The sequence below is a fragment of the Trematomus bernacchii genome, unplaced genomic scaffold (genome assembly GCF_902827165.1).
Source record: "Trematomus bernacchii unplaced genomic scaffold, fTreBer1.1, whole genome shotgun sequence".
In the NCBI taxonomy this organism is placed as follows: Eukaryota; Metazoa; Chordata; class Actinopteri; order Perciformes; family Nototheniidae; genus Trematomus; species Trematomus bernacchii.
Window position 1 is genome coordinate 229,523 of NW_022987676.1, and position 14,787 is coordinate 244,309.

General features: G+C 41.7%; 1 protein-coding gene across 2 annotated transcripts; it reads left to right on the forward strand.

The window, feature by feature from the left end:
- Positions 1-10,705, forward strand: LOC117487619 (IgGFc-binding protein-like). 2 transcript variants are annotated; one of them, XM_034136236.1, is made up of 14 exons: positions 1-40; positions 520-641; positions 2,841-3,053; positions 3,221-3,304; positions 4,265-4,361; positions 5,966-6,107; positions 7,143-7,392; positions 7,773-7,917; positions 8,003-8,099; positions 8,184-8,246; positions 8,351-8,553; positions 9,337-9,462; positions 9,689-9,876; positions 10,512-10,704. In XM_034136236.1, the coding sequence occupies exons 1-14, from the start codon at positions 16-18 to the stop codon at positions 10,668-10,670; spliced, it is 1,914 nt and encodes a 637-aa protein (XP_033992127.1). In that variant the 5' UTR covers positions 1-15; the 3' UTR covers positions 10,671-10,704. The 2 variants fall into 2 exon arrangements, with proteins under 2 accessions (XP_033992127.1, XP_033992126.1); XM_034136235.1 differs by lacking the exon at positions 1-40 and having other exon boundaries at positions 441-641; positions 10,512-10,705.
- Positions 10,706-14,787: the final 4,082 nt, after the last annotated feature.

Consider the following 14,787-nt stretch of genomic DNA (forward strand, 5'->3'; position numbering starts at 1 on the left):
CCTCTGTGCAGAGTCATGAAGCTGCTCCTCCTGCTGGCAGGTAAGCAGCATCGCAGGCTTCACTGTGACAAACAACATGTGTTTGAAAGGCATTATGAATGCATTTCAAAGTCAAGTCCTCTGTGCATAGAGTCACTGCGAGTGTGTAATAGCCCCGCACTACTCTACTGTCTTCTTTGTGCAAATAAAACAAGATAATGTTTGAATGATAGACTTTTAAAACATGAGCTCATCCATGAAATCAATATAAATGTGAACGGGTAGCTCTTATTCAACATGTTGATGGCTTCAGTTAATGAGGGGGTTAGCCTTCAACCACTTGTATTTATGAATGAAACAGAACCCAGATACCCTGTATACATTCACCCTGAAGGAGCACATGCTTTACAGAATACATAAGTATATCATTATTCACTCATTGCACTGATGAGTGTCACTTCAAGTCAGAGGAGAGACTTCAGGGAACGATGAGTGTTCAGGTTGTTCTTGATGGATGTGTTTCTCCTGGAACTCCTGCAGTTGCTGCCAGCCAGATGGAGCTCTCTGCCTCTCAGAGAGGTACTCTGAATGCTCCTGGTGGAAACATCAACATCAGCGACGTTCCCATCACTTTCTATGGAAAAACATACACATGGTTACACGTGAGTACAATGAACCCCTGCCTGTGTTTCCTGTGATCATCCAGCACACACACTGACTGCTGATGACTGGTATTATTACACATACTACACGTACTACACGTACTACACATTGTCAAGTTATGATCTTGTCTTCCTGATTGACTCCTGCCTAAACTTGAAAATGGCCCGATTCCCTCCAAAAGGACACATGGGACAACTCAGATTTGCATCATTCCTCTTTATTTTGAGTTATTGCAGAATTATTTCTGCTTCATTTAGCCTCTTGATAGCCTTCTGATGCTTCATTCAGGTTGAAAACCTTAAACACAAAACATACTTTCATTCACTTCATCTCAAGTTATAATTAAACTTAACACTTAAACAAAAATAATTGCATCTCAACAAAGTAAATTATAATCCAGCATTTTATGTTTTAGCTTAACTTCATAAACTAGAAATAATAATTCATCTTAATAAAACATGGTTCCAACAGAAAAATACATTTACAAAATATATCACCAGCAGCGTCTTTGGTTGAATCCTTGAGTCTTTCTCCTCTCCCAGTGAATTGTTTGCTTCTCTGCTGAGAGTGTGCCTTCCCAGGTGTGTTGCATTAAGCTCCTTAACTAGGAGTGGCACACTCTTCCTTTGAGCCACCTCCTCAGTGGAAGCACAGACCCTAGGCTCCCTGTCTCCACCTGCTGGACTGGAGCCAGATTTAGATTTCTCTGGCTCTGCCAAAACACACATACTACACATATTACACATATTACACGTACTACACGTACTACACGTACTACACATACTACACATATTACACATACTACACATATTAAAGGTATATCTGTGGTTTAGATAAGGTATAGATATTACAGATATTACACATAACTCACTGTTTAATATGTACTAACTCACTGTTTAATATGTACTAACTCACTGTTTAATATGTACTAACTCACAGTTTAATATGTACTAACTCACTGTTTAATATGTACTAACTCACTGTTTAATATGTACTAACTCACTGTTTAATATGTTATAACTCACTGTTTAATATGTACTAACTCACTGTTTAATATGTACTAACTCACTGTTTAATATGTACTAACTCACTGTTTAATATGTACTAACTCACTGTTTAATATGTACTAACTCACTGTTTAATATGTACTAACTCACTGTTTAATATGTACTAACTCACTGTTTAATATGTACTAACTCACTGTTTAATATGTACTAACTCACAGTCCTCAGAATCAGTCACGAGTGTGTTTGTCTTGATCTTATTTATATATAGATGTAAGCGGTTTGTTACCTTTCAGCGTGTCAGCCTGTAAATATGGGAGCAAATGAATAATGACATGTTGCTAAAGGCAGAGAATGAATTGAGTATTACACACAAAGTTTAAAGTGTGTGCTTTTTGTGCCAGCTGTTATTTTGGGTATTATAAAAGTTTCCCCTCATATTATTCAATATCAGACGCACTGAGACAGGCTTGGTCCCAGAATGCATCACTGTGAGTCTGGTCCGGAGCTGGAAAGTGAGCGTAACATTTCCCTCTGGGGTCTATGGGGTCTATGGGGTCTATGGGGTTTATGGGGGTCTATGGGGTCTATGGGGTCTATGGGGTCTATGAGGTCTATGGGGTCTATGGGGTCTATGAGGTCTATGGGCTCTATGGGGTCTATGAGGTCTATGAGGTCTATGGGGTCTATGGGGTCTATGGGGTCTATGGGCTCTATGGGCTCTATGGGCTCTATGGGGTCTATGGGGTCTATGCGGTCTATGGAGGTCTATGGGGTCTATGGGGTCTATGGGGTCTCTGGGGTCTATGGGGTCTATGCGGTCTATGGGGTCTATGGGGTCTATGGGGTCTATGGGGTCTATGGGGTCTATGGGGTCAGGCACTGATCAGATCAGTTCAATGGAGTGGGGACAGATCAGTACTAGAGCCAACAGGAAGTGGTTTGGAGCAGCTGGACGCGTCTCTTTGATTCCACATGTGTCTCTGTATGAAAGGAGACATAAAGACTTGTTGGACAGTGGCTTGTAGAAAGCTTTTTTCCAAAGTGAGAGAAATGTTTTGATCTCATAATTGATCCTATCCTTTTTCTCCGTAGCTCAAAGCACACCTTGCAGCTCAGACATTTGAGGAGATGAAACGATGCTGTTCTGGAGCGAAAGCCTTCATATTGTAGTTCCTTTTTTTGTTTTTGCAGGTGAAGATGGGCAATAGGAATGAAGTTTGTTTAAAAAATGACCCATCTGAGGACGACATTGACTGTGTGGTGACCAACGAGGGGGTGGCTTCAAACAAAGTGGACTACAGTATAGAACCTGGATCATTTCCCCCTCACTCTTCTCTTGTTAACATCAAAACCCAGGCACAGGGTCTCGTTGATCTCAAGTTCTTCACTGGTGCTACACAGAATGTGAGTCCTGATCCGATCCCTGTTACACACTGACTGGCTGTCCAGCTGTTTGTACAAAATGAACATTTCAAAGACATTTTGTGGCAAAGACAACTTCAAATCAGTAAGTTTATTTGTAAAATGTTGGAAGCATTTCCTAATATTTCTCTCTCTGTTCCTGCTTTCAGATGGATTGGGAATTCTTCAATTATGGTTTACAAGCTGTTTGCGGGACATATCTTCTTGGTGGCCGTCCGTTTTCTGCTAGTTTCGTAAGTATGACATGAGGCTGTTACCTAACCCTAACCCTTCAGCCTCACCGATGTTTAGAGTTACCATTTGTCAGGTCCCGATACCAATGCAATGTTGTCCTGTTTGTTTCTGTGTGCCAGGGAAACTCATATCCTAAATGCTTTCTGTTAGAAAGCTGCTGTCTTCCAGCCTTCCTCACACTCACTCTGAATGAGAACTGATCCCTGAGAAGACTTCTGTACCCTAACCACCCTGAGAAATGAGAACTGAGGCTGTGTGTGATCCATTATTCCTTTGTATCACTATCAGACATCATTCATATGAATACAGAACCAGCTTTCAGTTCAGCATGGATAGGTGAATGGAGAAGATCAAGTGCAGTCTGTTTGCTCCTCTAAGCCTCTCCTTTGAAAACTCTCTTCTTATTTTCACTTCTAAACAGAGATAGGTGTCAGAAATAATGTCATCCACAGCCTTAGAGTTTCAGGAAGCAGAAGTCACTCAGCATCATGTGTCTGAAGACAAAGAGAGTTCTTATCAGTGACACATGTAGCTGCTAGCATGCAGAGCTAACGGGGGCAGGCTGGACTCACAGCACCAGGGGCTGGTGGTTCTGCTCCTTCCTGCCCTCAAGTGGACAAAGGAGTTCATTAGAAATATCAATCTGGAATAATGAAGAAGCTCACCACTGCTCTCACTGTTACTTCATGTCCTAACATCGGAGGAAATATATCAGAAGTGGCATCTATAGAACACTTTCATTCATGTGTACAGTGTTGAGGTTACCTTTGTTTTCACTGATTGTATTTACTTGTTATTTTAAATGTGTTTTTAAGGTTCAAACATCTGTCCAGGGACTACAGCTGTAAAAGAGCCTCTTGGCTAACTCTGGCACATTTACAGAAATGGTTCTTAGTGTGCAATGTCCCTGTTAAATAAATAATATGCATACAAATACATTCTGTTTAATCCTTTACTAGAACATTTCTACAACAGTCGGTGGCACAGTGATGGATACCTGGGAGCCTCCTGCAGATGCAGCTACTTATCGAGACCTGAGTGGATGCAGAGGCTCAGGTAAGCTGGTCTGGGGGTTCCCAAAGAAAGGGATCCTCTAAGTCAGGGCTCTCCAACACGTCGATCGCGAGCTACCGGTAGCTCGCGGGCAGCTTTTCAGTAGCTCGCCGCTCGATTATCGATGATAGCGTAAGGTTGCTTATTGATTTTTCGGCCGCGGGTGGACAATAAAGTTTTTTTATTTTAGAATTTTTTCTGTCACACGAATATCAAATGGTCGGTGACGCAGAGATCAAGGAACAGACGTGACAGCACCACAGCGACAACACACACGGAGCAGTCTGCTTTCTCCACCAGCACCAGTCCAGAACCAACAGCAGAATGACCCGCTCTGAATCAGGCCCTGTCGCTGCGGCTCAGAGACACACAGGGAGGGATTTGTGTTTTTTGAAAAACACTCGTTATCGTCATGTCAAGTTTTTGGTGGATGTAATCAAGTCTTGGATTGCAGAGTATGAATGTCCTCTTGTTATTTTCAGTTGATAAATACTTGTGTAAAGTTTGTGAAGGCAGGAGGAAAGCTTCCGCGATCACCGTCTCCTCTGTTCCTCCAAACCCCGCCCCCTCCCTGAAAATAATGAGTGACAGGCTGATAGTGACCCGATAGAAACTTTATTATTCACTTAATCACTGATTGAGATATGATGAAGCTAACTTAATCTCATACATTCATGGGATTTATGTAACAGTAAGACAGAGAATGTAAGTGTTTTTTGACAGAAGACCGTTGCTAGAAGCTGCAGCTAGACTGCAGAAGTATTCGTTTTTTGTTTTTGAGGATGGAACCATTTTCACACACAGATATAGGGAGGCTAGACCTATACAATTGATTTATTATGGTTTATAATTTAATGTCAAGACGAAGAAGAAGAAGAAAAAGATGGCTGAACAACTGTTCAGTGTCAATCCTGTGGAGATCTCCAAAATAATGTTCAGCTTAAGTCTCAGCAAAACTCACAACATTTCTGGAGCCTTGTAGACCCAGAAAACTATAGAACATTCACCAAGCAGCACTGAAAATGTCTGCTTTATTTGGTTCTGTTCTACATACCTTTGTGAAGCAGCTTTTTCTGACATGAATGAAATCTAAATACAGAACAATACTGACTGATGAACATTTAAATGACTCTATTAGAGTGAACCTAAGTGGGTCCAGCATACACCTGTATGGTGGACTCCATGCAGTGCCATTCATCTCACTAACAAAAGAGTGACATGCTTGTAAGGTGGTGATTAAGGACATTTATGTGAATGTTCAGTGATGTACTTATTATGTGGGCCATAATAATATGTGAGAAATCTTCGTTTTCTTGGACCTTGATGTGAAGTTAAGATTTGTGATAAGCTTTAGGTATTGCAATTTCACACGTGTACAAAAGTATAGCTTAATTCAACTGATGAGGGCTATGTGAATAAATGTAAGCGATGTGATACAAGTAGCTCTTGGCCACTTTCATTTTTTGAAAGTAGCTCTCAGATGAAGAAAGGTTGGAGACCCCTGCTCTAAGTTAAATGTGATATTAAAACATGTCTGTTGTTTCCCTATCTTAAATTCTGCCTGTAGTTACTGAAGTGTAATATCATTACCTCCATTCTCCTCCAAGGTGGCGCTGTAATGCCGGGTTCAGAGATGCCCAACTTAGGGCCCAGCGCAGAGCCCTGCTCTGTTGAACTCTGTTCTCTGTCTGCAGTCGTCTCTAATGTCACTGCATGTGGGCCCGAGGAGGTTTGCCAAGCGGACAACACGTAAATATGTGCTCTTTATATCAGGAATAAAGGTCTGACTGATTTGAATAAAGTGTCCCATGTGATCGAACCCTCCATGAGAGAGTGAGGATATTATCCACCTGAGGATTATTGCAGTTATTGATGAATCTGTTCCTATTTCTATTACCCCTTTCCACCAAAGCAGTTCCAGGGTCAGTTCAGAGCTAGTGCCCGATAGCTCACCAGTCCTTTCATTGTTTCCATGAGCAAAACTGGTTGGTGTTAGGAACCAGAGCACTGCTGAACTGGAACCAAGAACCAGATCTGTGTGGAGGCTGGGTCAGATCACTAGAGCCGTAGAGATACGTTCGCTCTCACGGCCCGTTTTGAGGAGCAGCACGACCCGTTCTCCTGTTGTTTTCATACCAGCTTTCAGGTGTGATCACTACATACTGTAGGCTACACAAGTTTTCATATCAGATCACAAGTGAAATCCTATTGAAAGGGCGCCGGTAGAAAACGGAAAATGACTCAATGATAGCAACATGTACTCATACAAAGCATTTATGGTGAATAATTAAAACGCTGTAACCATCTAATGTTCATATCATGTGTTATATATTTTAAATAAGTTTAATTTAGTTTGTTGGCTCTTAATCTGGTTATTGCTTCTTCAGACTGGCTATGCTAACATCATCCATATGATACAGGGAAACGTTTGGCAGTTAACGTCAAACATTGTACATTAAAACTGAACAAAATATGAATCACTGGGGAAATCTGCATCTGTTGCTTTAGTGACAGTCAGCAGTGAATTACTGACTGTCACTAAAGCAACGGTGAATGCCTCTGAATCCTAGTGGGAACAGTTCAACCTGGATCTGAAGAAGAGCAACGAGAGCACAGCTCCAATGCAGCAATATCATATTCCATTTACATGAATACAGACTTTTTGCATTACTTTTTATTTTTTAATTTTATTATATATGTTGCATCGTTGGAGGAGCTCAGGTCAGAAGAATGTCATATGACAATGAAACCTTTGAATTGAATGTTGAATTGAATGTCCATCAGGTGCGCTGAGGTTCCTAAGGCCCCGGTGGTGTGCACGGTGACGGGCTCCACGGTGATCGGTTTCCACGGAGCAGTGCACTCTGTCCAGGATCGCTGTGCCTACAGTCTGATGGAGCCTGAAGGCAGCGCCAGCTTCAACCTCATGGCCGCTTTCAGGGAGCGCCGGCGTACAGATGTTCCTCTTCTGGACCACCTGATCCTGTCGCTGCCAGGTGTGACCATGTATCTGGAGCAAGGAGGAAGAGTCCGGGTACGTTAGCACGTTGTAGTTATGGGGGTGTTTGCTCAAGCAATGCTGATCATTTCCTGCTAGGAGTTACTTTGTGGTGGTGTATCACAAACCTCTGTGTGTGTGTGTGTGTGTGTGTGTGTGTGTGTGTGTGTGTGTGTGTGTGTGTGTGTGTGTGTGTGTGTGTGTGTGTGTGTGTGTGTGTGTGTGTGTGTGTGTGTGTGTGTGTGTGTGTGTGTGTGTGTGTGTGTGTGTGTGTGTGTGTGTGTGTGTGTGTGTGTGTGTGTGTGTGTGTGTGTGTGTGTGTGTGTGTGTGTGTGTGTGTGTGTGTGTGTGTGTGTGTGTGTGTGTGTGTGTGTGTGTGTGTGTGTGTGTGTGTGTGTGTGTGTGTGTGTGTGTAGGTTGGTGGTGAAGCCCTGGTGCTCAGCAGCACAGCTCAGCTGATGCACGGCGTGGAGCTCTCCAAGGACCAGACTGGAGTCACTGCTAAGTTCCCGTCCTCCAACATGACTCTCTTCTTTGATGGCAACAGCGCACATGTGACAGGTACAGAACAGTACTTCCAATCTGGACTGAATATTACATATTTATTTCTGAATAACAGCTTTAATTCTACCCTCACATCCACCAGGACTTCCTGAAGCTGTAGAGGGTTTGTGTGGCAGCCCCTCCAACTCCAGCTGGACCACCACCCCGACTGCAGAGAAGTCCTCTATCAGCCTCCCTGGGTACCGCTCAGTCCGACTGATATGACCTATTTGTCATAATGTGGATTAGGGTTCAGATGTAATGTGATCTTTGTCTCCCTCTAGCTGTGAGATTCAATACCAGGACTCAGTCGACAGCGCCATCAACTGCAACATCTCCACCGACCAGTAAGAGCTGAGCCATGAACACCCTCGTCTTGTCATGTCATATAAGCAGCGTTGTTTCTGCAACATCAACCAATGTAACACGGAAAACTCTTCCCTCTGAACAGCTGTAATCTCATGAGGCAGCCTCCCTTCTCCGCCTGTCACGAGCACACCGACCCAGAGCCGTACATCAGCGCCTGCACACACACTCTGTGCAGATACCCGTCAGTGGATGGGGTCGACTGCCACTTTTTGGAGGCTTACGCCAAGGCCTGCAGCCTGGAAGCCAACGTGACCCTGGAGGACTGGAGGTCAACTTCTGGCTGCTGTAAGACCCTCTTTCACTTGAATATTCACAGTCGTTGTGGTTTAATACACAACTGGAAGTCCCTGTGTTTGTATAGTAGCCTGAGTATGGTCACATATACAGGATATATGTAATATGGATAGTGTGCAGTGTTTGATTCCACTTCATTCTAGGTTTATTACTTCATTCCTAGTAATAGTTTGTATAATCATTGTTATTAGTGATATTATTATGATAACTATTTAAAACTGTGTATGAAGGAAAAAATGGAAATTAAATTAAAATTAATAAAAGCATAGATTTTGTAAAATTAATTATTTTTATTTCATTTTAAATATTTTAAACTCGTCTAACTGTCATAGTTGGCTCCTCATGTTGGATGTTGTATTACGGTGTGTGTGATATCTCCTGTATAGATAGATGTTAATACATATATAACTTTTATCAATATATTTTAAATATATATTATTATAAATTGTTATTAATACTATCATGAGTTTTAGAATCCTTATCTGAGATCTGCCCACTAAGTGTGTGTGTGTGTGTGTGTGTGTGTGTGTGTGTGTGTGTGTGTGTGTGTGTGTGTGTGTGTGTGTGTGTGTGTGTGTGTGTGTGTGTGTGTGTGTGTGTGTGTGTGTGTGTGTGTGTGTGTGTGTGTGTGTGTGTGTGTGTGTGTGTGTGTGTGTGTGTGTGTGTGTGTGTGTGTGTGTGTGTGTGTGTGTGTGTGTGTGTGTGTGTGTGTGTGTGTGTGTGTGTGTGTGTGTGTGTGTGTGTGTGTGTGTGTGTGTGTGTGTGTGTGTGCAGCCCCCCCCCCTCTCTGTCAGCAGCCCTGCAGTGATCATGAGTTCTGTGGAGCAGAGATCTGGTCGTCGTCTCGCTGCTTCTGTCGGGCTGGGTTCTCCTCCAAGTACAGAGCCACCAAGTCTTTAGGTACGGAGCTGGAAGAGAGGCGCTCCTGAACGCATCACATGTTTCTCTAGAGACATTAGTAGTTATTCATATCATAAATCTAATATCATTATATGATAGGTCATCCTGACCACAGCCCCTGAATGTACTTTTCTTTCTTTGGACTTTTGGAGCTAACCATCAGTTGGTTATTTTAGCTCGTCTTCTCCCTGACAACGGTTAACTTGAAGTGTTGCTGTGTTTGCAGGCGAGCCGCCGGTCTGCAGGCAGGGCTCGGCCACTGTGACTCTGGCTGGATGTCTGCTGGCTGACAAAGGCATCGACTTCTCCACCTTACACCTGAAAGACCCCAGCTGCAAGGGCCACATGGACCCCCAGAGCCACCTGGTGACCTTCAGCTTCGACAGCAGCAACACCTGCGGGACGGAGGTCATGGTGCGTGCTTTCCTCACAACTTAAAACCAGTTCTGGTGTCAACCTCTTTCTAGTTCAGGGGCCACATACAGCCACATGTGATCTCCAGTGGGCCGGACCAGTGAGATCACAGCATAATGACCTATAAATAACCACTACTCTAAACCGTTCCCTTTTGGTTCAGTCCAACAAAGTGTATTCTTAAAATGATCACATTTAATGAACTATCTTTTTACAAAACATTAGGAAGTAATAGAAAGTAACAAAATACTGTTTCCCGTGTTTATCTTGCAGCGAGTAACCCTTACAAAAACAACAGAGCAACAAGAAACACTGACAGGTCCTAAAAGTGCTTTAGTGCCAGGAGGTTTCCTGCAGTGTCATCCTGAACATCAGTCTTCTCCACACTTCAGGAAACCAGTCGTTATAGGATAACCCTTTATCAAAGCTTCAATGCCACACTTTCCATTACAGGGCTCATCACTTCCTGTTGTCCTGTAGAGGACATGTCCCACTAGTTTCCTTTATTGATGAAAGAAGGACACACGTGATCCATGAACTGGATGATAAAGATATGGCCGTCTGGATGGAAATGTTCGGGAGTAATGTTTGCGCTGTGATCAAATGAACTGATTACTTTTTCTTTCACAATGCAGAAGAACGGCAGCCAGACCGTCTACGAGAACTCCATCGTGTCGAGCAACCGCTCATCAGGCGGCGTCATCACGCGCCAAGACCAACTCAAGATCGACTTCTCCTGCTTTTACAAACAGCCGGAGGTCAAGAGTGTGTCCTTCACTATCAGAGACAGGTGAGGGTCCTCCTGGTCCTTAATGCACCACAGCTTAACATTCACAATGCTGAAGAGTGTGTGTGTGTGTGTGTGTGTGTGTGTGTGTGTGTGTGTGTGTGTGTGTGTGTGTGTGTGTGTGTGTGTGTGTGTGGTGTGTGTGTGTGTGTGTGTGTGTGTGTGTGTGTGTGTGTGTGTGTGTGTGTGTGTGTGTGTGTGTGTGTGTGTGTGTGTGTGTGTGTGTGTGTGTGTGTGTGATGTGTGTGTGTGTGTGTGTGTGTGTGTGTGTGTGTGTGTGTGTGTGTGTGTGTGTGTGTGTGTGTGTGTGTGTGTGTGTGTGTGTGTGTGTGTGTGTGTGTGTGTGTGTGTGTGTGTGTGTGTGTGTGTGTGTGTGTGTGTGTGTGTGTGTGTGTGTGTGTGTGTGTGTGTGTGTGTGTGTGTGTGTGTGTGTGTGTGTGTGCAGCTCTGTGGTGTTCCTTGATTAACACGATGTTTAACGAGTTCCTTGATGAACACGATGTTTAAAGAGTTCCTTGATTAACACGATGTTTAACGAGTTCCTTGATTAACACGATGTTTAAAGAGTTCCTTGATTAACACGATGTTTAACGAGTTCCTTGATTAACACGATGTTTAACGAGTTCCTTGATTAACACGATGTTTAATGAGTTCCTTGATTAACACGATGTTTAACGAGTTCCTTGATGAACACAAAGCAGCAAAGTATAAACCATGACTCAGCAGTGTCTCTGTGTTCTCAGCTGATTCCTGACGGTGGAAATGAAGGTCTTGTTGCTGTGAAACTGAGCCGGCACATTATCTGAGATTATTCCTGAGGACTCCAGTTATTCTGAGTTTGAACTTCTTTATGATGTGGGGGAAATAATCAAAAGGGGTTCTTTTACTATGTGCACTAGTATATATATATATATATATATATATATATATATATATATATAATTTCTTCTTTAATATACTGTCTGTTTGTAAATGTGCACAGCCTGAAAGCTACCTGAGTGTTAAAGAAGGGAAACAGGAAGTGAATGAGAACTGAAATGTGGATGACTACCCAGGAAGAGGATCAGATCAGATGTAATTCCTCAGAGCACGCTGTTGTACTTTTATTATGATTGTATTACTATGAGCAAAACATGCATTACTTTATTTAGTCCAATGATAATAAGATTGAGATATGTAACATCTTTAGGGGAATAATAGAAGTGAAGCATACAGCAGCATTACGCAACAACATCCCCTCCAATGAAACACACAGGATCAGCTGATACGAGGAACTCCTACACAACACAAGTCATTCAGTGAAAGATCACCTCTCTGCCATTAGACCCAGATTAGATGAGACGTATTACCTGTCACTGCTGGCAACATCAGGACATATACGAGTACTGCTCAGATCAAATGACGGTATAGCCAAACATCGATGTATTATTTACAATGATCCCAATCCACAGCAACATGGTCTCAAACTCTACGCTCATTTGATATATTTGTTTTTCCAAGAATAAAATGAAGCGCAGATCAAAAATGAAAACACGAAGAAGCACAAAACGTCTTAACTTGAGACGTTGTGAGTTTTAAAGAAGTGAATTATTATCAGACTGAAGTCATTCCCAATGGAGAGGTTGTTGCACGCTGTTGTACCTTTACTAGGGTTGTATTACTATGAGCCAAACATACTTTACTTTATTTAGTAATACATGGATTATATTTAGAAATGTAACATCTTAATATGTGTCCGATGAAGAAAAGTGATCAGAAAAGGGTTTTATTAGGATGATTTTATTACTATACGCAGAAAGGTTAGGGTTAGTTCACCAAGTGATGTGACGTATGAATACCATTCAGTCATTGAGCAATTATATCTATAAATGTAACAATTAGATTTAGAAATGTAACACCTTAGTGAAATAACAGAAGTGTCTAATGAAGGGTTTAGAGGGGTTCTTTTACTATGTGCACTGGTATATATATATATATATATATATATATATATATATATATATATATCATTTCTTCTTTAATATACTGTCTGTTTGTAAATGTGCACAGCCTGAAAGCTACCTGAGTGTTAAAGAAGGGAAACAGGAAGTGAATGAGAACTGAAATGTGGATGACTACCCAGGAAGAGGATCAGATCAGATGTAACTCCTCAGAGCACGCTGTTGTACCTTTATTGTGATTTTATTACTAATGGAACCAAAAACAATTAATAAAGTGAGTGGGAAAAAGAAACATGAGTCTCAGTCGTTTAGTCATTGAGAGTGTGTGTGTGTGTGTGTGTGTGTGTGTGTGTGTGTGTGTGTGTGTGTGTGTGTGTGTGTGTGTGTGTGTGTGTGTGTGTGTGTGTGTGTGTGTGTGTGTGTGTGTGTGTGTGTGTGTGTGTGTGTGTGTGTGTGTGTGTGTGTGTGTGTGTGTGTGTGTGTGTGTGTGTGTGTGTGTGTGTGTGTGTGTGTGTGTGTGTGTGTGTGTGTGTGTGTGTGTGTGTGTGTGTGTGTGTGTGTGTACAGGAACAGCTCCTTTGCCACGTCTCATGTAGCCTGGAAGCACATCTGTCAAGAGCCATAATCTCTAGCTCCGCCTCTTTGGAGCTCTAGCTCCGCCTCTCTGGAGCTCTAGTGACGCTGACAAAATGGCGGACTTTACAGGAAATGACGTTGCCGTAGCAACCACAAACAACTAGTTTAAAGACATCTTAATGCTAGAGTCTATTTAAATAGATTTTAGTACTTGTTATTAACGAATGGAAATCACTTGGTTTCGATGCATTGGCATGAAGATACCAGCCAACAGTTTTTACAAATAAAATGACGTTATGACAAATCTGCTGAAGGGCTCTCCCCACTTACCTTTTTTGTGATGAACTATGATTGTTGGGCCCTGCTGAGCATCACCCTAACCCTCACTGTCAACCCAACCCATCAACTCTCAGAACACATAACATTTATAGGAAAATATAATTGAATACATGAATAATATATTTCAGCATATGAGAGTGAGAGTGGGGTTGGTAAAGGATATATCCTCACGGTTGTGATTCGGCCGTATGGCGAGTGCCGCAGTACTACGACATTAGCATGAGTTGTATGTATTGTATTGTACTATTAGTATATATCGTCCCAGTACTATGACATTAGCATGAGTTGTATGTATTGTACTATTAGTATATAGCATCCCGGTACTACGACATTAGCATGAGTTGTACGTATTGTACTATTAGTATATATCATACCAGTACTATGACATTAGCATGAGTTGTACGTATTGTACTATTAGTATATATCATACCAGTACTATGACATTAGCATGAGTTGTATGTATTGAACTATTGGTATATATCATCCCAGTACTATGACATTAGCATGAGTTGTATGTATTGTATTGTACTATTAGTATCATCTCAGTACTACGACATTAGCATGAGTTGTACGTATTGTACTATTAGTATATATCATCCCAGTACTACAACATTAGCATGAGTTGTACGTATTGTATTATTATATACAGATGGAGCATCTTATTTCAGACTCCAGCTTACTGCTTCCTGCCTGCTACCTGCCAGTTACCTGCCTAAGACCTGCCAAAGACCAGTATCTGGGAATGTTAAGCCCTCCCACTATTTTCCAAGAGGGCGTTGCCAGATTTTCAATTTTAGGATTTAACCAGGAGATGGCGCTTCCTTCACAAAAACAGGAAGACAACTTTTCATGGACTTTCAGTTTTATTTAGAAGAGCATTTGAACACATCAATATTTTAGATCAAATGAAGTATATCTAATCTTGTAATTCAATAATATATAGTCTTTATATATTAAATAACTATGGCCAAACTAAGACTTAGTTTTTCACAAGAGAAAATGCAGATATTATATAAAAAACTAAAGTTAAAATCTTGTTTTAAATGCCCCAAGAGCAATAAAAACACTTGGTAAAAAAATCCTGAGTGAGTCTTTCATAAATTGCATTTAGCTGACGCTTTTATCCAAAGCGACTTACTATTTAATACATGATAAATGATTATTCATAACAAATATGAGTGATGTGTGATTATTATTCATGCTATATACTGATATAGGGCTAAGTAAGCAATCAATCCTGCAAATTAACCCTTAGTTGTTCAATATATT

What these genes read in the sequence shown, in the direction of transcription:
- LOC117487619 (XM_034136235.1), top strand. Translation starts at nt 468, where the DNA reads ATGAGTGTTCAGGTTGTTCTTGATGGATGTGTTTCTCCTGGAACTCCT. An exon ending in AAACATACACATGGTTACAC is followed by an intron (nt 642 to 2,840) that starts GTGAGTACAATG and finishes TTGTTTTTGCAG; the next exon opens with GTGAAGATGGGCAATAGGAA. An exon ending in AGCAAGGAGGAAGAGTCCGG is followed by an intron (nt 7,393 to 7,772) that starts GTACGTTAGCAC and finishes GTGTGTGTGTAG; the next exon opens with GTTGGTGGTGAAGCCCTGGT.